Source organism: Agelaius phoeniceus, chromosome 23 (genome assembly GCF_051311805.1).
Source record: "Agelaius phoeniceus isolate bAgePho1 chromosome 23, bAgePho1.hap1, whole genome shotgun sequence".
Lineage (NCBI taxonomy): Eukaryota > Metazoa > Chordata > Aves > Passeriformes > Icteridae > Agelaius > Agelaius phoeniceus.
The window spans coordinates 3,957,491-3,978,835 of NC_135287.1; the positions used below are offsets into that span (position 1 = coordinate 3,957,491).

General features: G+C 55.1%; 1 protein-coding gene across 13 annotated transcripts in view; it reads right to left on the reverse strand.

Moving 5' to 3' along the window:
- The window catches only part of IGSF9B (immunoglobulin superfamily member 9B), a 45,326-nt gene that overhangs the window by 7,194 nt on the left and 16,787 nt on the right, over positions 1 to 21,345 (reverse strand). For 6 of the 13 annotated variants that reach the window (XM_077189869.1, XM_077189866.1, XM_077189865.1 and 3 more), the window contains exons 9-19: positions 20,456 to 20,596; positions 19,135 to 19,251; positions 17,440 to 17,532; positions 17,184 to 17,334; positions 15,932 to 16,055; positions 13,048 to 13,223; positions 11,680 to 11,906; positions 10,156 to 10,240; positions 8,749 to 8,910; positions 7,979 to 8,024; positions 5,020 to 6,651 (exon numbers count right to left, since the gene is read on the reverse strand). In XM_077189869.1, the coding sequence (XP_077045984.1) occupies positions 5,020 to 6,651; positions 7,979 to 8,024; positions 8,749 to 8,910; positions 10,156 to 10,240; positions 11,680 to 11,906; positions 13,048 to 13,223; positions 15,932 to 16,055; positions 17,184 to 17,334; positions 17,440 to 17,532; positions 19,135 to 19,251; positions 20,456 to 20,596 (2,954 nt within the window). Of the gene's footprint in view, positions 1 to 3,457; positions 3,504 to 4,305; positions 4,635 to 5,019; positions 6,652 to 7,978; positions 8,025 to 8,748; positions 8,911 to 10,155; positions 10,241 to 11,679; positions 11,907 to 13,047; positions 13,224 to 15,931; positions 16,056 to 17,183; positions 17,335 to 17,439; positions 17,533 to 19,134; positions 19,252 to 20,455; positions 20,597 to 21,345 lie in introns of all 13 variants that reach the window. The other 7 variants (XM_077189870.1, XM_077189868.1, XM_077189873.1 and 4 more) reach the window with 6 other exon arrangements.

A 21,345-nucleotide genomic window follows, 5' to 3' on the forward strand; every position in this document is an offset into this window, starting at 1 on the left:
AAGGCACCACCAACACCTGGAGCAGCAGCTTTCCTCGAGTCTTCAAAGGAAAACCCTTCTGCATGAGCAAGTGTCTGGACTGCATGGACTGGGAGGTACTGGAGAGGCCACAAAGGTACTGAAGGACCTCCAAGAGTCCCAGGGCAGGAAAAGGAAGTAGAGGAGAAGTATCCAGCCCAACACACATCACAGCTGCTCTTCTTCAAATGTCCTTCCATGTACAAAGCAAAGATATGAGGGAGAAGACCCCTGAAATCATCCACTCTGAAAGGGAACCCATACAAAGGAAGGGTCCAGGAGATTCAAGGATACTATAGATAAATTCATATATATTTAACCTCATGGAGGTCTCAACACACCCTCCCTGTCTCCTCCTCTCCTTGAGCCAAGACATTGACATCCAGGAATCGTTTGGGCATGTTAGAGCATCCACTTGGATAAAGTAGAGTATCCACTTGAAAGGAGCCCACTGTGTCCTTCTACCCTTCATCCTCCTCACATGAAGAGCTCAGTTGTCCTACACAAGGCTCCTGCAAGTCAGAATTCCCACTCTGCTCCAAGGCTGCTGCCTCCATCCCGGAACGCTTCAGCACAAGAGGTGCCAGAGAAACACCGCGGTGACAGCCCCAGGCCAGGGCTGCTGCTGCTGCCAAGGCACCGCCAGGAGGGAGGGAGGAAGGGGCTGGTCACAGCAGGGAGCACACCAGAGAAGGGGTGCCCTTCTACAGGTCTGCAGACACCATAACTCATCTACACAACGGACTTCACCACCATGCTGACGGAGAGGAGAGAAGGCGAGGGAAACGGGGCCGGGCTGGACAGGAAGAGGGGGATACAGTCATGGGGAAGGGGAGGGGAGAGAGGAAGATAAATGAAAAACAGGAGTGAGAAAATATATAAGGAAATAAAAGAGACTGAAAAGAAAAATAAAGTAACGATAATAATAATAATAATAATAATAATAATTAAGAAAGAAAAGAAAAACGCACTCAGACAAGCGGACTCACAACTTCTCCAAGCGGAAGGAGGCATGGAACACATGCAGAGGATCAGCACATGGACAGTCTTTAAAGGGGAACCTGTTTTCTTTCAAGCGGGGAGCGAGGGCTGCTGCTCCTCCCACACGCCTGGCGCCGACGTCCCTTGGTCACTCAACGCTACGCCACTGCCAAGCCCCCCAGCTCCCTGCACTGGCAGGGCTGCCCCGGCAAGGGGGGCCCAGGGAGGCCACCCAGGGCAGGCTGCCGTGCCGAGGGGCAGGGGAGCTTGGTGCCTTGTCTGTGGTTTTTGGGTTTCCCTCTGCAGGGAGACGACAGCCCCCTTTTCCCTGTTCCAAGATGCGCGCTCCATCCTAGGAGAAGATGGGAGAACTCCTTGCCTGGCTCAGTAACTGCATCATTTATCTCTGCCCATCCATAAAAACTACCTGAGCTTCACCTAGCAAAAGCCACCATGCTGCAGCAGGGAGCTCACATGCTGCTTCTCCTTCTCCTCTCAGCTTCCAATGCTGCAATAGAGAAATCTGGCTGGCCTGGTATAAAATCCCTGTGCTCTGCATGCACTGACAATTTTATGACCCCAAATCATCAAGAAATTACTCGGCTGGGCTCTCTGCAGGATTCCTTGCTTATTGAAGTGAGATTTATTCTTCTGGTTTCCCCTTTTTGGGGATAATGACTCCGGAGTTGTCCCTGTGACTGCAGCTCCCAGCAGCATCCTGGAGTAGGACACGCGGCTGCTCCCACCCTGCTGGGCAGTGTCACCTGCTCCTCAAAATCCATCAGCCCACGGCAGCCAGCACTGGGGCCAGCCAGGACCTGAGAAAGAGCCACACCAAACTCAGACATGAGCCTGGACTCACCTCTGCTGTGCTAAAGCCATGACTGCTCGTGTCCCTAATGCTGCCAGAGCAGGGAAGTGTCACAGAGCAAGAACAAACAGCCACATCCTCTCTGCAGGCTTCCCCATTTCCCAAAAAGGCTGGCACAGCCCAGATCTCACCAAGGCTTGGTGCCAACTTTGCTCCTCACGGGATGCCCTGCTCTGGGATCAGCAAGGAAAAACAGAAGGAGAAGGCAGCCAAGTGCTCAAGAGATTTGGAGGCTTGAACAGGATGGGTTTTGTCATGCCAAGAGGATGGCTCCTCCATGGACCACACACATCCAACACCCCCTCCTCGCCAATCCTGCTCTCCCCACCCCAGGACAACCCTCCAGGTCAGCTGGAGGAATTCCCTTCTCCTGGAAACCTCTCCCTGATTTCTCTAGGCATCCCACCTCTCTCTCATGAGGCTCTTTCCCAGACCAACAAGGCTCCTCAGGCTGTTGGAGAGAATCAGCCAGAACCTTGACTCTTCCCAACCAAGGCAGCAAAGCTTTACTTTTTGTAAGACCTGCCCTAAGGAAGTTTGGGTATGGCCATGCCTTTAGAAACAGGCCCATCTACAATCCCATCTCTGCTTTCACAACCAGCCTGGCTGATGGCCAAACAGGTCAGTGCTGCCAATCCTCTGGGTAACAAATTAGTATTATCCCATCTGGATTTAGCAGTTTTAGTGATGTTCTTCTGCTTCTAAGGTCTGAAAACCATCTCCAGATTACTCCATCCCAGTTCCAGAAATGCCCATGGCTGTCTAGGAAACCAGCCCCATGAAGGCAGCCCAGGAGGAATTTTCTTGGAAGAGTCTTTCAAGATCTGCTTAGGGCAGATTATTTACAGCTGGGTCAGAAGAAGTCAAAGATTTCTCCAAGGAGTATTTCAGGTATGGAAGGATTTTACCATGACTACACCTGTGGTGGGAAGGAAAAAACACGTTTCTGGCAGCCTGAGACCATAGTTCTGCTGCTGCCAAGCATACAATCCATCTTGGGAGAAAGACTTTTTCCATTTTCTGTGATTGAGGAGACTCGGGAGAAAGAAAACAAATCCAGACTCTGCTGGAAACAAAATTCTCCACGTGCTGGACTGCAGCTGGAGACTGATTTTTGGAGCCCACTCTGAGCAGGCTGTCTGCAGCTGGCAGCTCCAGAGGTGGCTGTTTTTCCTGACTTCAGGGGTTGGCTGTGGGCTCCTCCTGGTTTGGATTATCCAGGACAACCCCACCTCAACACACACCTCCCTAACACCACACAGCCCTTGTGCACCCTGCCAGGGCCAAAAGTGCCACGTGTGTCACCAGCCCCCAAGAAAGGAAGGGTGGCCCAGGGAGACGGCAGCTCGGCTCATCCCAAACCCCAGCCCCCAAGGCAGGGGAGCAGCGTGTGCTGCTGGGAGGGGAAACCCAAAAGCCACAGAGACTGTGCGTCCAGAGGTGTTTCCTAGTGTTTTCACATTCCTTATTCCCCTTTAAAGGAAGAGATGGTATTGGAAAAGCCCCTTCCGTGTCCCCTGTCATGCCCCGCTCCCGGCCACCCTCCACAGCACCCACACCATCCTTTCGGACATGGATCACCCTTACCTATTGAGCTGAGGAGAAGCTTGTCTCGACAACACTGCCCAGATAGCTGAGATTAATCAAAAACAAAGCAGTTATCAACACCCGCAAGGAGCCGAGCTCCGCAACACATCAGCACGTCAACAACTCCAAAGGAAAAAGGAGGGAAAGAAACCAAACTGAAACACAAACGAAACGAGGCTGGAGAAGAAAGGGGGAAAGAAACAGAAGAGAAAGGAAAAGAAGAAACAAAAACGATAATCAACAAAGCGAATGGATACACTGCATAAAAGCACGGACAACAGTGCTGCTCTAACACGGCTCTGTCCTGGAGCTGGCTCTCCTTGGCATGCCCTGCTAGACACATGGACCTGTGACTACATCCCTGACTGCATCGCTCCGTAGCTGGGTTTTCCAGAGGCACACAGAAGTCATTTCAGGCTCATCCAGCTGCTCTCCCTCCCCATCCTCTCTCCCCTGAGCCCTCCTTCCTTCCGTTCAGTGCCAGAGGGATTTGCTAAGGCCATAACGCTTCCAGGTACCAGAGGGCGGGAGTGAAATGCGGAGGGCACTGCGGGGTGAAACGCTGCCTCCCCCCTCCCCAGAACACAGCCTCTCCTCCGAACGCCTCCGACCGCGCCGGCTCCGCGGGGCCGGGAGCCCCGGCCCACGACTCCTCTCTGCCACAAGCCGGAGGAGGGGGCTCGACCCCACCAGACAAGAAGCCAGAATGAAGCGAGACGAAAGGATGGGACGAAAGCACGGCTACGGGGTCTAAGGTGCTGTGAAAGACGGAAGGAAAGAGGAGAAATAGAGAGAAAGAGAGAGAAAGAGAGAGAGAGAGACGCTTTTGCCTGGAGCAACCCTGGTACCTGGAAAACCAGCCGCTACTGTCTAGTGCAGCCACTTCCCTCTTTAGGGCAGGATCTGAGCGTGCCGGCAGCCTCCCGATCTCCGCTGGGCTTAGTTTATTTTTATTTTTGCTCCTCTCCTGACATGCTGCTGGTGTGGCTAAGTCCTTGATCTCTCCCTGCCCGCGTCCTGGGGCTGCAGCATCCCTTTTGCAGGTGGGGCGGTGACCGTGATAGCTGTTTCTGTCATGCATTAAAGCTCTCTAGACTCCGCGGGAAGGAAGAGGAGGAGGAAGACAGAGGCGCGGCGGCGGCGGCCCTAACGTTCGAAGAAAGCCAAGAGCCAGCAGCTAGAAGAGGAAACAACCTCCAGTGACACCAGGACACTTACCTAAGCGAGCCAGGTCTTTGTACACCTGGTAGACGGCCCGTAGCCCGAGTTCACGGCGCTCCCAGATTCCCAAGGGACCGGGAAGGTTGCCTGCCTAAAACCCAGCGCTCTCGGGCGGCAGCCATGCAACCCGTGCCCGTGGCACCAGCCTCTGCCTAGCAAAGCCCGCGGGACGCCGGTCTCCAAAAGGGATGCTGCAGCGTGCCCAGAGAGACCCTACCAGTTGGGATGGTGATGGCAGGGAGGGAGTCAGAGGGAGCGGGTAAGGCAGGGTGGGGGAAGCCAGGAAGGGGCTGGGAGTGGGGGGGGGGGGGGGGTGGTCACCATGGGGCTCACGCACTTACCCTGTGGCGGCTACCGTGGTGGTGGATGTCGGCTCCGGTTGGAGAATCTCCTCGTCAGCCCTCCTTGGAGAAGGGATGTCTCCGAAAACATCCATGGTGTCCACGGGCAGGGAGGAGCCCTGGGAGTTGGAGAAGCCGGTGCCCACGGGGGTGAAGGCGGTGGTCGGTCGGAAGCTGGGGCTGTCCCCACGGCTGCTCGGCGCCGGAGATCCCGTGGAGGACGGCGTGGATTTGCGGGAGAAGCTGACGGCCGCGGGCGGCTGCAGCGTGATCTCCGACACCTCCGCCTGCTGGATGAGCCCCGGGCGGGGCCGGGCGCGGGCAGTCAGCTCCGGGGAGCTGTTGCGGGAGCTCAGGGGACTTTGGGTCAGAGGAGAAAGCCTTGAAGGTTGTAGCACCACCTGATGTAAACTGGGCTCAGCCCTCCTGACCTGCCGAGGGCTGGGCCGAGGTCGGGGTTGGGGCTCGTACCACCTGGTGTCCAGGCTGAATGTGCTTGTGCCGCTGGGGCCGACGGGCTCGGACGGTTCGTGGTAAGGCAACACGGGTATGCCCATACCTTGGCTGGTATGTCTTAGCTGCCCTTGACATCCCATGGGTTGCATAGGTTTGTCCTGCCACTTGGTGGTAGCGGGCACGGAGGATTGACCCCTGCCCGGTGACTTGCCGGTCCAGCTCTTTGGTGCCTCCAGGGGCAGGATGCCCGAGTAGGATGCGGGGACCACCTGGAGGGAGGAGGGTGGTGGCCCCCGAGGAAGGCAGCCCGTGGGCTGGGAGCCCTCGGCCGCCTCGCAGGGCTGGAGCTGGTGGGGGAACGGCGCGGGGGCCAGCTCCAGGCTGCCGAAGGGGAACTCGGCCCTGCCCCAGGGCTCGGGGGACCGGCCCCCCGTGGGGGTCTGGGCCAGGGGCAGCGTGCTGTTGGAGGCATTCTCCCCATTCTCCTCGGGGATGGTGGGGTGTCCGAAGGGCCCCTCGGGGGGCAGCGGTGGGGAGGACATGACTGAGCTCAGCGGGCTGACTTCTGGCATGTAGAAGGGCGGCGGGTCCACCTCCCCGGGGCTGCTGCTGCTGAGGTAACCGTAAAACTGGTGGTGGAAAGCCCGGGGGGCTGGCGGGCGGGCCTGGCCGGTGGCCTGCAGGGCGCCAGGACCCTCCAGCGCCCGGTGGAACCGGGGGCTGTATGCTGGTGGCTGAAGGTAGGACTCCTGGCTGGAGGAGAGAGGGGTGAGCTGGGCTTTCAGGGCGGTCACGGAGGTGGGGACGACGGGGTCGTCGTTCTCCTCGTCCGACTGCCTGAACTCGGGGTACATGTCCGTCTCCTCCACGAAGGGGAAGCCCTCGATCCGCCGTGTCTTCAGGGAGGGCTCCATCTCGGCCGGGTCCATGACGAAGCGTCCGTCCGGCCCGCGGCTGATGAGCTCAATCGGAGTGGTGGCCTCAGCTTCGGCCTCCGCCTTGGAGACGCTGTACTTCTTGCTGCTGATGGCTCGTTTGGTCTTCTTGTAAAGGGAGAGTTCCTTCTCCTTGGTGGGGCTCAGCATCCGCTTGGCCTGAGGGCCCTGGTCGTCAGAGGACTCCGAGGGGGGACGGAGAGTGCGGATGCTCTCGGGACTCACCTTGCCGGAAGACAACCTGGACCACAGGGGAGAAAAACCGAGAGAGGGGACGGTCACCTGGGGAGGAAAGGAGCCCTTCCTGCCCAGAAGAACAACTCTGGATCCGGGAAACAAAGTGCTACCAGCTCTCAAAAGAGGAAGAACCTCTGGGAGAAATTGGCAGGGGCTAACCAGGATGGCAGAGTCTCACCAGCGGCAGTGCACAGCATCCCTGCTCCTTGGGAGGGCAGCTCGGAACACTCGGGGCTGAAAGTTCACACCAACACCTTGCAATAAGCTCCACCAACACCCCAACACTTCACAACAAGCTCCACCAAGACCTTGCAACAAGCTCTACAGCCCCACAAGGAAAAAAAGACACACCCAGAGCTCGCTTCCAACTCCTTCTGGGCTTTCTTATGTCCACCTGAGCTATACATGCCCAGGAAAGCCCCTGAGAAGAGGGACATCAGGCAAATGTTCCCTCCCACAGAACTCAGCATCTCACTTGGAGATGCTAACGGATCATTTCAGACCAACTCTTTCTCCCATTATCAACACTCAGACTTTAGGCTGAGCATCTCAAAAGGCAGAGAGCACCAGGACAGTTCCCTCATCCCTATCCAGAAAGCCTTGAACAAACAGGATTGAGAGGCAAAAGACAGCAGATCCAACAGACAGTGCAGGTTATTTCAGAGCAGTGGATGAACTGAAAATAAGTAAGATTCAGATCCACCAGCACCAGGACATTTTCCAACAGTCGAGGAGCCAAAGAATGAGGTGTCCACATCCCAGACTCTTGCACTCCCACCGGGAAGATGCTCCTGCTGATTTGCAGCTACACATGCTTTTGATGGGCTCTGCAAGGAGCTGTGGATTCTGCAGCACCCCAATCCACCACCTTTGGGCACATGTGGAAAGGGGCTTCAGCAGGGCACTCTTCAGGAGAAAAGATGAATTTCCCAGGAAAAAAAGAGCCAACAGAGAATGACTCAAAAACTACACTGAGCTGGCAGGAAGGACTCCATATGTAGCAGGCTAGTCCTTGTCCTAAGGAGCCTCTTCCAACTGGTGTGGAATTGAGTTCCATCAGCCAACTCCAGCTTTGGAAAGTGTTCACAGATCCAGCGGGGTCATCTCTTAGCTCAGCTTGCTGCATTTGTCCCTGCTGCTTCCTGCTCCAAAGCCCATTTGTCTCTTGTGAACTGCTGTGTTCCCAAAAGTTTAGGGAACACTCAAAAACAACTCATCAGGAGCAACCAAATAAGGATGAGACATTTCCATTCAAGCTTTGCAATGACTGTAGGAGGGAGGCACCTTGAAGACCCTCACAGCCTGGTGCCACAGCTAAGACAGATACTTACGGGGACTCCAAACTCTTCCTGCAGTGGGTTATCGAGAGAGGAGGGTCTGGAAGAGAATAAAAAGGGGAAAGAAGAGAGAACGCTGAGGAGGCGCAACACGACAGAGACAAGACACACTCAACATCACGACAACAAAAGACACTCAACAAGAGGCCAAGGTTTCATTGCTCCAGTGCTTTAATGGTTGCTGACAACAAACAGCTCCCGTCACAGGGTCCTGCCCGTCCTGCTGCCACAGCCCCGCAGGCTGGAGGAGACGGAGCCACTTCCCTGCCCTCTCCAGCTCCCCAGCCGCCCTTTTCCCTACCAGCCACTCCTGCATGGAGGCTGCAGTCCCAGCCTTTGGGAAACACAGCAGCAGGGTCTCCTTTGGGGTCTTCTCTAGCCCAGCACTGCCCGCTCCATGCTGGGAGCAGCTGGAGAACCCAGCTCCAGGGTGACCTGGAGCAGGTGAGCAGTGCCCCCCGTCTGCATCCCAGAGGACAGCCCAGCCTAAACCCCCGGCTCTAGGAGTTATCACCGCGTGGGAGAGCTCCCTCGGAATTCCCAGGCTAGTTTCTCTGGCGCCTCTTCACCCACCCTGCCTCTCCCGCTCCCGACCGCGGGCGCTTTCAGGCACAGCCGAGGGAGGAAGTCAGGGCTTCACCTGAGGACGCGCACGGACGAAGAAGAGACAGACAGGGAAGAAGGTTACGACCACAACACAACCAGGGGGCAGAAACGAGGGGGAGACAGGAAGGAGGGAGGAAGCGCACCGGGAATGGACTCACCTTTCTTGCGCTTGAGCTTGCGTTTGCGTTGCTTGTTGACGAAGCAGGCGGCGAGTGTGCTGAAGAGGATGGCAGCAGCCAGGAAGCAGATGGTGGCAACGATGCCAGCCAGCACCGGGCGGGCTAGGCCCTCGTCCGTCAGGTCAGGCTGAGGAAAAACATCTGGGGAAAAACACAGTTCAGTGTTACACGTGCTGCCTTCCCCAGGGAGCTGCCACAGCGTGGAGGCAGTGATAGCCTGCAGGAATGATAATCTCTGTAAAGACCCTGCTTCCAAGCCAGCCCACCCAGGGAGAACAATCAGTGCTGCTTCAGGGCCAAGGGAGTTGGTGATCTCACACCAGATCACAGAAGCATAAAATAGTTTAGGTTGGGAAGGGCTGTTTAAGGCTGTCTAGCAGGGACATCTTCAACTAGATCAGACTGCCCAAACCAACCTGATAAATCTTTCAATGTTAGCTGGTGGATATCCAGGGAAGAAGCCTCCACACCAAACAAATACATACGAACACACACAACTGCAGCAAACCTGCAGTCACCTCCTGGCTGAATAACCTGCTGCAGCAGCACAAGGCATTTCAACCTCTTTGTCAGGGCTTCATTTCAGCATTCCAATGAAAACTGGGCTGCAAACCCTTTGCTCAACAGGAGCACGTGTGAAGCCCCAGCAGACCTCAGCTGTGAGCACATGCAGACGTGCACCCTGCACACCTCGGTGCTCCTGCCGTGTGCCATATCCAGCATCAGCGCATTCCCCCACGGAGCTTTCAGCCTGGCAGAGCAGCTGCCTGGGGCCGGGCACCTGCCAAACCCCATCAGAAAACCTGGGCGTGAGGAGCAAGGGCAGCGAGCAGGGAGGCTGCAGCAAGCTCTCCTCACCACACCGGCACCACTTGGGGGCAGAGAGAGACCGCGGCATCGCAGCACAGCCGAGCCGGCTTTTCCACGAGAGCCAGAAAATCCGGGCTCGCCCCTTCCCCATCCCTTCCTGCTGCCCTCGCCTTCCCAGCGCCATCACAACCCTCCTCCGCCTGCCCCTGGCTCGAGGAGCATTCTCAGCGCTGCATGTGCAGGGAGAACACGCACGAACTGCAGCACGTTGCAGCCTCCCTGCTTGCAAAGCCCTTTTCCCTGTGGACTCTGCACTGCAGTGCTACGTTTCCCTCTCTCCACCTTTCATTCCCGCTCCCCGGCTGCGCCAGTGCCCGCTCGGAGCTTTGTTCTCCAGGCTCGCCGCAGAGCCGGGGCGGGCTGGGCTCGGCGATGCTCCGGGGATTTGTCCTCACCTGCTCCCATCGGGGCAGCCTGGGGTCAGCTCAGCACAGCCATGACAGCCCTGCACCCCTCCCTCAGCCCGGCTCACAGCCCCACAGCCAGGGGGAGAAGAGGAGAGGAGCCAGCCCTCACCTGTGCTGGACACGCCAGCGACGTTGCTGGGTTCGCTGATGAGATCCTGCATGACCGCCAGCACGCGGAACTCGTACCAGGTGTCCTGCAACGCCAAACACACCTGTCAGGGCCCCCACACAGCCTCCAGCCTTACCAGAACCTCCAACAGCCCCATAAAACCTGTCGGGATCTCTCGCTGCTAAGAGTGACCCCGAGAAAAGTGTCAAAGTCTCTTTTCCCAGCCCGGCGCTTGAAGAAGGAGTCGGGGCTCTTAATTTCTTGGTCCCAAAGTTGTTTCTGGTTCTTTATCTATAAAATTCTTTGTCCTGTCCTGCTGAGGTCTGCTTAGCCATCTGCCTGCCCCCAGGGCGGTGTTATGGCTTTATACTAAAAACTACCTGTACAATGTTTACAATTCCTTCCCAATACCTATCACCTATGTTAGACAGTGAGCTTCTACTCTAAACCAATCTAAAAGTGTCAACATCACAGCAGAAGATGGAGGCCAAGAAGAAGAAGGAGAAAGGCAGGACATGCCCAGATCCCTCCATCTTGCCCTCTGAACCCCCATTCTAGAAAACCCCAAAATCTACTTTTTCACCTTGTGATAAATTCACTATTATTCTACTTAATTTTTTGTGGCTTGCAGATCTTATCTAAGGTTGGTAACTTGCTCCACAGGTCATAATCAAAACCACAGGGGCATCTTGGGCTCTGTGCCAGGGTCTCTGAGCCCCCTGGCAGGGTCTTGGCTGCTCAGGACAGCCAGAGGGATGTCCTGGGTTCCAACAAAAACCCTCTAACAACACCTTTTTAATGTTAGCAAGCCAGGCTTTTATCCTTGCCCAGGGGGTGTGTGCCATTTTGTGTGGTCAACCAAAATTCTGGCCTCCACCCAGGCACAGATACAAAACTTTTTCATCTATTTATATGCTTTCATCAAACAAAAATTATTGTTCATTGGTTCCAAATGACACAATTCTCTTTCATTAATTCGTATTCTATCCTCTATTGGTTATCGATTTCTCGCTTCTTATGCTAATTAGTGCATATTTTTAGTATCTTTTTCCTCCTGTAGGGACTTTCTAATGTATACTGAGACTTTGTTAGTCTCTTTAGCTTCTGCTTTCTGCAAAATGTCCTTGTGGTCCATAAATCCTACATTCCAACCTCAACAACACATCCTTCTCTCCCAGGTTTTGTTCACTGAAGCATATCAGAGTGGCTTTAGTAAAACTTTAAGTCTCAGTCATTTTCTCAAGCTGTGTTCCTACAGAAGTAGCTTATAACAACTTTATACAAATGCTGGCTAAGAGTAATTGAAGAGTAACACACTATTTATCATTTTTATGCATATTGATTGTGATTACTTAATACCATTAATTAAAATTATTAAAGCGTTCTATCTTGCCCAGCTCCTTGATCAAGCCACTCCAAAACTTCCCCGGAGCTGCAGCAGATGGTGCAACATTATCACAGAGCCATGAAGGCTGGAAAAGATCACCCAGCTGGGCTTGGTGTGGGCAGCCAGCCCCTGCTCACCTGGGACAAGTCCTTGGCGAAGAACTCGCTCTCGGAGCCCGGGATGCCATCATCCAGGATCTCCCACTTCTCCGCCACGCGGAACTCCATGATGTAGCGGTCGATGGGGAAGCTGTGGTTGGCGGGAGGGAGCCACGACAGGAGGACGCCTTGCTGTGTCCGGTTGGCTGTTAGGCACCTCGGTGGGGTAACCAACACCAGAGGCTCTGGAGTTGTTACAGGGAATGCTGGGGGCAGAGCAGAAGGGACAGGGACACCTCTGAGTTGGGGCAGGGCAAGCGCAGGAGATTCTCTTCCACCCGTGCCCCCAGCAGCAGCAGAAGTGTGGGAATCCACCAAATCAGAGGGGTTTTGGGAAAGCTGCAAAAGGCAGGCCTCAGAGACAGCAGAACTGTGATTGGAGCTAAGCAGCAGCCATGAGATAGGTCAGCAGAAAAATTATTTAAAAAGTAGAAAAGCAAGGACAAATAGAACAATGGTCTGTGTAGTAACGCTTGTCTAGAATAACTCTCTAAGCTACAGAAAGTTTATCTAGCAAGATACTAGGAAGTTTGAAGCTTAATAATGGAGCTCTGTACATTGTGCTTTAAGGCTTACAAGTAGGTATTATATTCAAAATAAGCAAGCATTGCTTTAACCACAGGTATGTGTGCTTATGGTGGTTGGATAGCACTACTGTCAATGTGCTTTTGCTGTGTGTGATTGGTCAAAAAACTTTTAAAGTCAGTTGTAACATTAAGTTCTTGGTCTGCTGCCTGGGATGTGAGCTGGTGGCATCTTCCCATTGTCATAACCATGTAATGAGACTGATGGTGGAAAATAAACCAGCTCAAGGCACGTTCCACAGCAGCCCTGTCCTGTTTGTGATTTGTACATACACTCCTGGCCGGTGATAAGAAGGACCACTGTGGCTGTTCCCACATTCCAGGAGTTTAGGGCACCTCTTGGGAGTCTGGTCTCTTATCACAGAAATAGAAAAGTGGATTTTCAAAAGGCACTGGACTAATGAGGCCATGACTCCAGGTCTTCCTGCTTCCTCCCACCACCACCTGAGAGCCCAAAGGCTCTGAGCTCTAACAAGTGATCTCGTGCTCTATTAATACCTCCTGATCCCAGCTGAACTTAAGGAAGATCTGAAAGGTGACTGGCACAGTACAGCTCCCCCATGCTGTCTCTCAGGATAAGCCTTCCAAAGCCTCGTGCATCCACCAAAATCTGCAAGCTTCATCCAGGACCCTCCACAAACTATCCCCTACATGGCTGGAAACCATTGCTGATGATGTTCATCTCCATCTCCAACAGACAGGAAACATGGAGAAGGCAACAGAGAGCTCCCAGATCCCTCCCCTGTTCCCAAGGAGGACTTACCTAGAGTGTTCACAGTGACCACCTCACTGAAGGAGCTGGTGCCCAGCTTGTTTTGAGCCAAGACACTGAACTGGTAGGCAGTCTCTGGTTCCAAGGTATCCACCAGCAGCCAGCTGGAACCAGCTGGCACAGGGAGAGACAGCCAGTCATGGGGTCCAAACTGGGCTCTCTTCATCCTGCCAAGAGAAAAGGGAGCATCCTCAGGGGAAGGTGTCTTTGACAGGGAGGACAGAGAGGCAGCATTAACTTCTTATGCAAAAATGGAGCTTTCCTGAGCGATGGTTTGGTTTGACAGCAGTGATGTGGATGGACATGGGGCAGCCACTCACCACCCACGAGATGGCAGAGGACACCATGCCCTGGTGTCCCACCAGCTCTCAGGGGCACTGCCACGAGCTCTCCCCTCTGCCCTGAGCTGGGCCAGGGATAACAGCAGTGCCAACAGCCCCGCTCTGACGTGATCTTCCCATGGGCAAAAGTGGGAGCTGGAGCATTTTGGTGAGTGCTGCAAAGGGAACGGCTGACGCAGGAGACAGGCCCTGTTCCCATTTATACCTCGACATCTCCTGAGCCAGAGCCAAGTTCTCCCTCAGCTGTAGCCCTGTACATGTCATCCCACGAGAGACATTTAACTAAATCCCCATCTCTGCCACATTTGCACAAGTCGGGGGCTGCCAGCACAGCCTGGGGCACCACTCAGGGTTTGGCAGAGCAGCAGAGGCACTGGCAGGGAGTGCAGGACAGAACCTTTCTGCTGGGGTCTAACCACAACCCCAGGGTGAAAAATGCCCCCAGAGCCATCCCAGTGCCACCTCCAGAAGCCATTAATCCCACCAGGATCCCACATCCCAAAGCAGCACCACTGCATGACTACCATACTGCTCGTGTTAGAAGATGTTTTAGGGAGTCTGAGCCCTCAGCTGCAGGTTTTGGTGGTGTCCTTGGAAAATTTGGGAAGGATTGGTGCAGATGGTCTGTCCTGCACAGGTAAGGGGGCACATCTGCAGTTACCAGCACACAGCCAGGTGAATCCACCCAGCAGGAAAAGATGGAGGAAAGAGAAATACTGCTGCTGTCCAGGGAGCAGAAAGTGAGGCAGAGAAGCAGCAGCAAGCCATGGAAACGAGCAGGTCTGTGGAGAGCCATGCATGTGCTGTGTGCCTCTGCCAAACCCAGGGAAAGCCTCTGGAACACTGCAGCTCCAGCTGGGACTGCAGATCCCAGCAGCCCCTCCACTCTGGCAGAGGCAGGAGGGCAGCAGGGCAGCCCCTCTCCTGGGCAGTCTCCCTGCAGTGTTTAATCCCACTGCCCTCACATCCCTCCTTCCTGGCACTGCTGCAGGCAGGGACACACGAGAGAGGGGCTGAGGGTAGGGAAAGCAGGGGGTAAATGCAGCACTGAACTGGGAGAACCCCCTGGCTGAGGGAGGACGTGGTGCAGCTGGGATGCTGTGCTGGCCCTGGCCACCCTGGGGACAGGGGTTTGCATTTCCAGCCTCAACAAAGGCAGAGGCAGGAGGAGAGCACGAATCCAGAGAAAATGGAGCCTTGTTTTGCTCGAGCATCCCACAGCCACAGCAGGGAGGAAAGCACATGGATGGCACTCTGGATGGCACTGCATGAGCCAGCTGTGCCCCAGATGCCCCGGATGCCCAGGGAACAGCACATCCCCCAGGGATCACACCCTAGGGTCAGGGCAAGGCAGGTCACTGCCTCCCTATCCTGAGTCCCCACAGCTCCCTGTGAATTCCTTAATGCAAGCTTGGTGCAAACACCTTTCCCTGCTGGCTGCTCTCTCCCTGTGGAGTCTGGAAGAGCCACGAGGAGGCAGGAATCTGAGAGTAGCTTGCAGAGCAAGAGCAGCAGCAGCTGCTGATGCAGCCAGAGCAGAGAGGTTTAACCACTCCTTCCCAAGGACATTTTCATCAAAGCAAGGTCTGCACTGCTCAGCTTGCTCCCTCATTTCCCCTCTCTCTGTTCAATCCATTCCTTCTTTCCATCTCCAGACAGACAGCCCAGCCTCAGGCTGGAGCAGAGCAGAAATCATTACAGGCAGCATCTCCCTCTCTCCTCTCTATCAGCAGCCTCCATCAGGGCAAATTAAGGCAAGGAAAGAAGGAGAGAGCGAGAGAAAAGGCTGAAGAATGCCAGCCTAGGCCTGGAAAGGGAACACATCACCCCCTCCACATTTCCAAGGATGATTCTTTATAAGAAGATGACAACAGCAGAGCCCAAAGTAAACCCCAGCCCTGCTGCAGCTACATTTCTCCCTCCCCTGCCCCAGGGGAAAGGCACAGGGCTGAGCCTGGCCCTGCTGCAGGAAGGTGGGATGCACCTGGGTGCTGGGAGCACAGGAGCTATGGGAGCAAAGCCCCAGTGCCAGGATCTCACAGTGGCTGGTCATGATCTCAGCTGGGATTTAACCACCCCCAGGGAGCCACAGAGCAAGGAGAGAACATTTCTGCTTAGTCACAGCTCTTCCAGGACACACTCTCTAAAGGTTGCATTTTCCATCCTCTCCCTGGCTGTTAAGCCTCATAAACAGTTTATCATGAAATTAGATGCCAGAGGCACAGCTACACGAATGCAAAGCATCTCCTGTGTACCACAAGCAGAGTAAAACCTGCTGGGGCAGACAGAGGCAGTGGCCAGCACAGAAGGGAGAGGAAATACAGGAACTGCACGATCCCACCACCACCACCACCACCACCACCCATCTGTCGGAGGAGCCCTGAGGGAGCTCAGCCCTGCAAGGCCCACGGGCACAGAGCTGGGCACAGAGCTGGGCACACCACCCTCCCCACCCTCCTCCCCCCGGCTGCTCCAAGCTCGGGTCGGCTAGGAAGGAAAAGAAGCAGAGAGCAAAGCATGCCAGGATGACTCACAGAGGGCCGTACCAAACTGAGAAAGTCTGCTCGTATCCACCGTCATAGCCGGGCTCCCAGGACACGTTGGCTGAGGTCATGGCGGCCACCACGTGCACGCTGGTCGGGGCGTGAGGGCTTGTCCCTGCACAGAGAGGGGACAGCTTAGAGGGGAGCAGCACCACGGCTGCAAGGGGTCTTCCCCCAAAACACGGCCTGAGGGGACTCCTCTTGCACCAAGCCAATGGCTGTCACAGACATCTTTTATGGAAAAGCCTTTCCTTAGGATTTTTCCTCCTGAGAAGCTGAGAGGCCTCAGGAACAAAATGGAACCAATGGTTATCTGCTGCTGTGGAATGCAACAAGTGCATCTGGGATTGGGCTCATGTGGTTGTTTCTAATTAATGGCCAATCACAACCCAGCTGGCTCAGACCCTCTGTCCGAGCCACAAGCCTTTGTTATTCATTCTTTCTTTTTCTATTCTTAGCCAGCCTTCTAATGAAATCCTTACTTCTATTCTTTTAGTATAGCTTTAATATAAAATATATCATAAAATAGTAAATCAAGCCTTCTGAAGCATGGAGTCAGATCCTCATCTCTTCCCTCTTCCTCGGACCCCTGTGAACACGGTCACAAATGGCCAAGGCCATTTCTGCTGGAAATGGCAGAGGGCAGGTGGCCATAACAGCACAGAGAAAGGCAACTCCAGCAGGAAATAACATTTAAAGGAGACACTGCTCTTAGAATCATAGAGTGGTTTGGGTTGGAAGGAATTTGAAGGGACAGCTACTCAAGCTCTCTTGACATGGGCAGGGACACCTTCCAGTAGACCAGGTTGCTCCAAGCCCTGTTTAACATGACCTTGAACACTTCCAGAGATGGGGCAGCCACAGCTTCTGCGCCAGGGCCTCACCACCCTCAAAGGGAGGAATTTCTTCCCAATATCATAGAGTGGTTTGGGTTGGAAGGAACTTTAAGGGACGGCTGCTCAAACCCTCCTGACATGGGCAGGGACACCTTCCAGTAGACCCCATTGCTCCAAGCCCTGTCCAATGTGACCTTGAACACTTCCAGAGATAGGGCAGCCACAGCTTCTGTGCCAGGGCCTAACCACCCTCAAAGGGAGGAATTTCTTCCCAATATGCCATCTAAATCACCCGTCTCTCAGCTTAAAGCCACTCCCCCTTGTCCTGTCACCTGTGGGGAGCATGCCCACCTCCTGCCTTGCCCGGGGGGCTCTCCCCAGGCCCCTTTTTCCCCCCCTGCCCGTACCTACGACGGTCAGGTGGGTGCTGGCAGTAATGCTCGCGACGATGTTGGTGGCGACGCACTCCCACTCGCCGTGGTCGTCCTTGCCGAGGGAGCGGATCTGCAGGGTCCCGCCGGGCAGCGTGTTGTGCTTGCTCCTGCTGGGCTTCCCTACCTTGGGCAGGGAGCGGGGTGGGGGGAGCCAGGCAAAGAGAGAAAGAACAGGACTCAGCAGCGGGCGGTGGGGCAGGGCGAGGCGGCGGCGGGGTCACTAAGCTACCTGCGCGGCCCAGGGGACACCGCCGGCCACCGGCAGGGGATCCGGGCTCTCCGGTCGTGGCAAGGCAGACGGTTCCCCCGTTTCCGAGAGGACCTGGGGGGCAACGCGAGAGGCATGCGTCAGGAGGCTGCTGGCAGCGCTCACACACCAGCGGGAAACCCCACGGCACTCGCACGGACAGCGAGCCCCGCGCCAGGGCTCAACCTCCGGCATCCAAAGCTGAAACTGCTGCAAGAACGGGCACTGGATATCCCAGCAAACCCCCTCCCGGGATGGGGAAGGCACAGGCTGCCCCAGGAGATGCCCAAACTGCCCCTCAGCCTCAGTTAGCAGCAGATGAGAGGCAGGACCCTTCGCATCAGAGTCTGGGCAGCGAGGGTCCCGTGGGGATGTGGGAGGATGGCGTGCGTGGAGGTGCCTGGAATCTCTCAAGCCGAGCGGAAAGATGGATCTCGTAACAACTCATCTATGCCCATCAGCCAAAGTTGTGCAAATTCCACATTGTCCTGAGTCTTCTTCAGCTGTTCTTCATGTGGGGGACTCTGCTGTTCACCAGGACCCACAGGTTGATGCAAAGAAGGAGAAGCAGAGGAGCCCATGGACACGCTGGGTTACAGTGCAAGGCAAGGAGTACTTCAAGAGGCTGGTCAGCACTGGTGGGCTGATGGGGAGGGAGGAATTTGGTTTCTGCCACTGGCAAACTGAGCCCAGGCCAAGCCAGCCCTAACTGGAGTTGGAGGAGATAAGTCCAGAGCCACAAAAGGAGGAGGACCACCAGAAGGCACAAGTGGGATTGGAAAGAAACCTGGCTGAGACTGGTGAGGGCATGGAAAGAAAAACAAGATGGAGAAAAAGACTAAACAGCCAACAAGCTTTAGGCAGGTCACTTGCAATGTGTACAAGTCATGGTCCTCCTTGTGCTGCTAAAAGGGACCCAGAGGTGCAGCAGCTCAAGACACAAAGATTGGGGATGGTCCCGCTGGGTGACAGAGGGACCCAGATCACTCTCAAGAGCCCTAAGAAGGGCATGGAAGGCTTGGAGGGAAGCTCCTGACAGCACAACAAAGAGCCCAGGAGGTCTCCTGTACAGTGGCTTTCCTATGGGAGCAGTAAAGGTGGGAAGCAAGGGAAAGGCTGCAGGAGGACTGGAAAGCCCTCGCTGCTCCCAGGCTGTGCCGCCACACCCTGCTCTATGACAAGGGACATCTTGAAGTCTTTATATCCAGTTCAGGATCATAAAAACAGCTTCTTCCCAGGCTCTTTGAAGTCACAGGGCAGTAAAGCAGCTGCTGACTGGTCCAGACCCCTGGATGTGCTGCGGTGACACATCTCCCTCCACAGGAGGTGTGTGCTGCGACAACGGCACTGCCACCACTGCCACGTCCCGCTGGTGACACCTGGGAGCCAGGCAAGGAGGAGGGCGTCCTGTGGGCAGTGCTGGCGAGGCAGAGGAGGGGCCGGGGCGGGGGCAGTGTTTCAGCTTTGCGGATGCTGCCGTGTCGGTTTCCCGGGATTACTGGGCGGCCACAAGCCGGGCTTCCCCCACCCACCTGCGGGACAGGACGGCAGTGGCTCAGCCCAAAGCGAAGCAGCTGTACCTGCAGTTTGTTCTTACCGGGACAGAGTGTGGCTTCTCTGTCTGCAATATTCACCAAAAGCCAAAGGCACTGCAGATTTGTCTGGCAGGCCGGGTACCTTTCTCCAGGCGATGATGGGAAAGGGGTCTCCGGCAGCAGCGCAAGGAATCAACAGCTCCCTCCCTGCCTCCTGTCTGTACTCCCAGCCTGGTAGCACCGTGAAATAGGGGGGGTCCTGCAGCCAAACAAGGGAAAAACAAGGAGTGTCAGCCTGCCCAAACTCCCATCACCAAAACCAAGCCTTTTCCAGACCAACCCAATACCCATTCTGGGTAAGCTTGAGGCATTGCAAGGAAAATTGTGCGGAGAACGTGTGCTAAGGAGCCTCAATGGCTCAAATTACATCTGGAGGAAGATTCTGTCCAAAGAGCCACCACACTGGAGCACAGAATCATGGAATCCCAGAATGGTTTGGGTTGGTAAGTACCTTAAGGCTCATCCCATTCCACTCTCTGCCATGGGCAGGGACACATTGCACTGTCACAGATTGCTCCTACTGGCCTTGGACACTTCCAGGGATAGGGCAGCCATAGCTTCTCTGGGCAACCTGTGTCAGAGCCTCCTCACCCTCACACAGAGAAGCTTTCTCCTAATATCTAACCTAAATTTTGCCTCTTTAATTTTGACCCCATTACCCCATGTCCCATCTCTACAGTTCCTGACAAAGAATCCCTCTCCAGCTTCCTTGCAGGTGCCCTCAGACACAGGAAGCCTGCTTTGACACCTCCACGCAACTTCTCCAGGCTGAGCAGCATCTTGCTTTTTACCTCCTGGAAACAGGAAGAAACCCACCCACATCACATCAGCCATCAACCTGGTTTCCTCGCCCCGGCAGCCGCCCCGGCGGATGCGCGTGTCTGGTACACAAAGCGTTATCATCTGAACCTCGCCGAGACTCCATGAATCACCACAGCTCCCTCCCAGGCACAGGACTCCGTGTTCAGGGAGGGAAGAGGCAGCAGCTCCCACCCCAGCTGCACCAGGAACTGCACTGGGAGCTCAGCGCGCCCCAGGCGCCGCACGCAGCCGGAGCACGTGGAGCTCAAATCATCCATTTATGAAAATCCTCCTGAACCCAAGCCCGGGCCAGCAGGGCTAAGTGTTTTGTTGGCAAAGGGGACATTCCAGGGAGATGTTTCCTCAAACTACCCCAGTCCAGTGTCAAAACCCGCACTGCTGCTCCAGCAGGATATTTCCAGCTACACCAGACAGGGTGCCCTGGGGGTTTGCCTGGGCCGGTGGGAAGCACATCTCCAACCACAGCACAGACACTCCCTCACCCTGGAGCCTCTGCTCTTCCCCATACAGCCCCAGGAGCTGCTCCTGGCACAGGAGGACACTGCTCCCAGCAAACCCAGGGGATTTTGGCAGAGGATTACCTTCAGTACCAGTCGGGCAGGGGGAGACTGGCCCATCGTACCCAGGGCGTTATAAGGCACACAGGTGTAAGTGCCGAGAGCATCTTCAGTGGCCTCCTCGATCCGGATCGAGCCGTCTTCCAGCAGGTTCCAGCCAGAATACTGCAGCAGGGAGAGCCAGGGAGATCACTTAGCCAACACCCACCACAGCTCCTTATTTCCCCCTCAGCCAAGCCCCCACCCATGCCCAGGGTGCTGTCACATCTCCTGGAGATGCCCAATCCCACTCCCAACATCCAAAGCATCTCCTCAACAGTAGAGAGAGGAAACTTGGGCAACATCAGCCTGTCCAAGCACAGCCAGGCACCTTCATGTAGCCCAAAAGATTTAGGATCAGAATCTAACACTAAATAAGACTTGTTCTGGAGTCAGCAAGACATCTCTACCTGGAGAGCTGAGGGCACCAAGGACCAGGAGGCCACAGCAGCAACAACTTTAAATGGAATTAAAACTTCAAATCGTTAATATTTAAGCAAAAACTTTAAAATATTGAGCGTTTTCTTTAAATATTTAATGGCTAATATCCTTGCTCAGACTATCAAACCATGATTAGGGGAAGATGTAGATTTGTTAAAAGGGTCTTTTAACCACCAGTTGCCATTGGAAAAATAAAGCAGGGCCATCGGGAGGTGACTTTAGGGGGAAGAAGGCATCAGGTGTGGGAGACACAGAATGTCCACAGGCACTGTGGGCTCCATACAAGAATTGGAATACTGGAATTAACTCTGCCCACAGCTGATAAGGAAAAGCAGTGTCACATCCCATCCACGAGATTCTTCTCTCCCGACAGAAAGGGACCCACAGGGTGCCTGGCGGTGCTCACTGGTGTTTGCTGAGGACATGAGGATCCG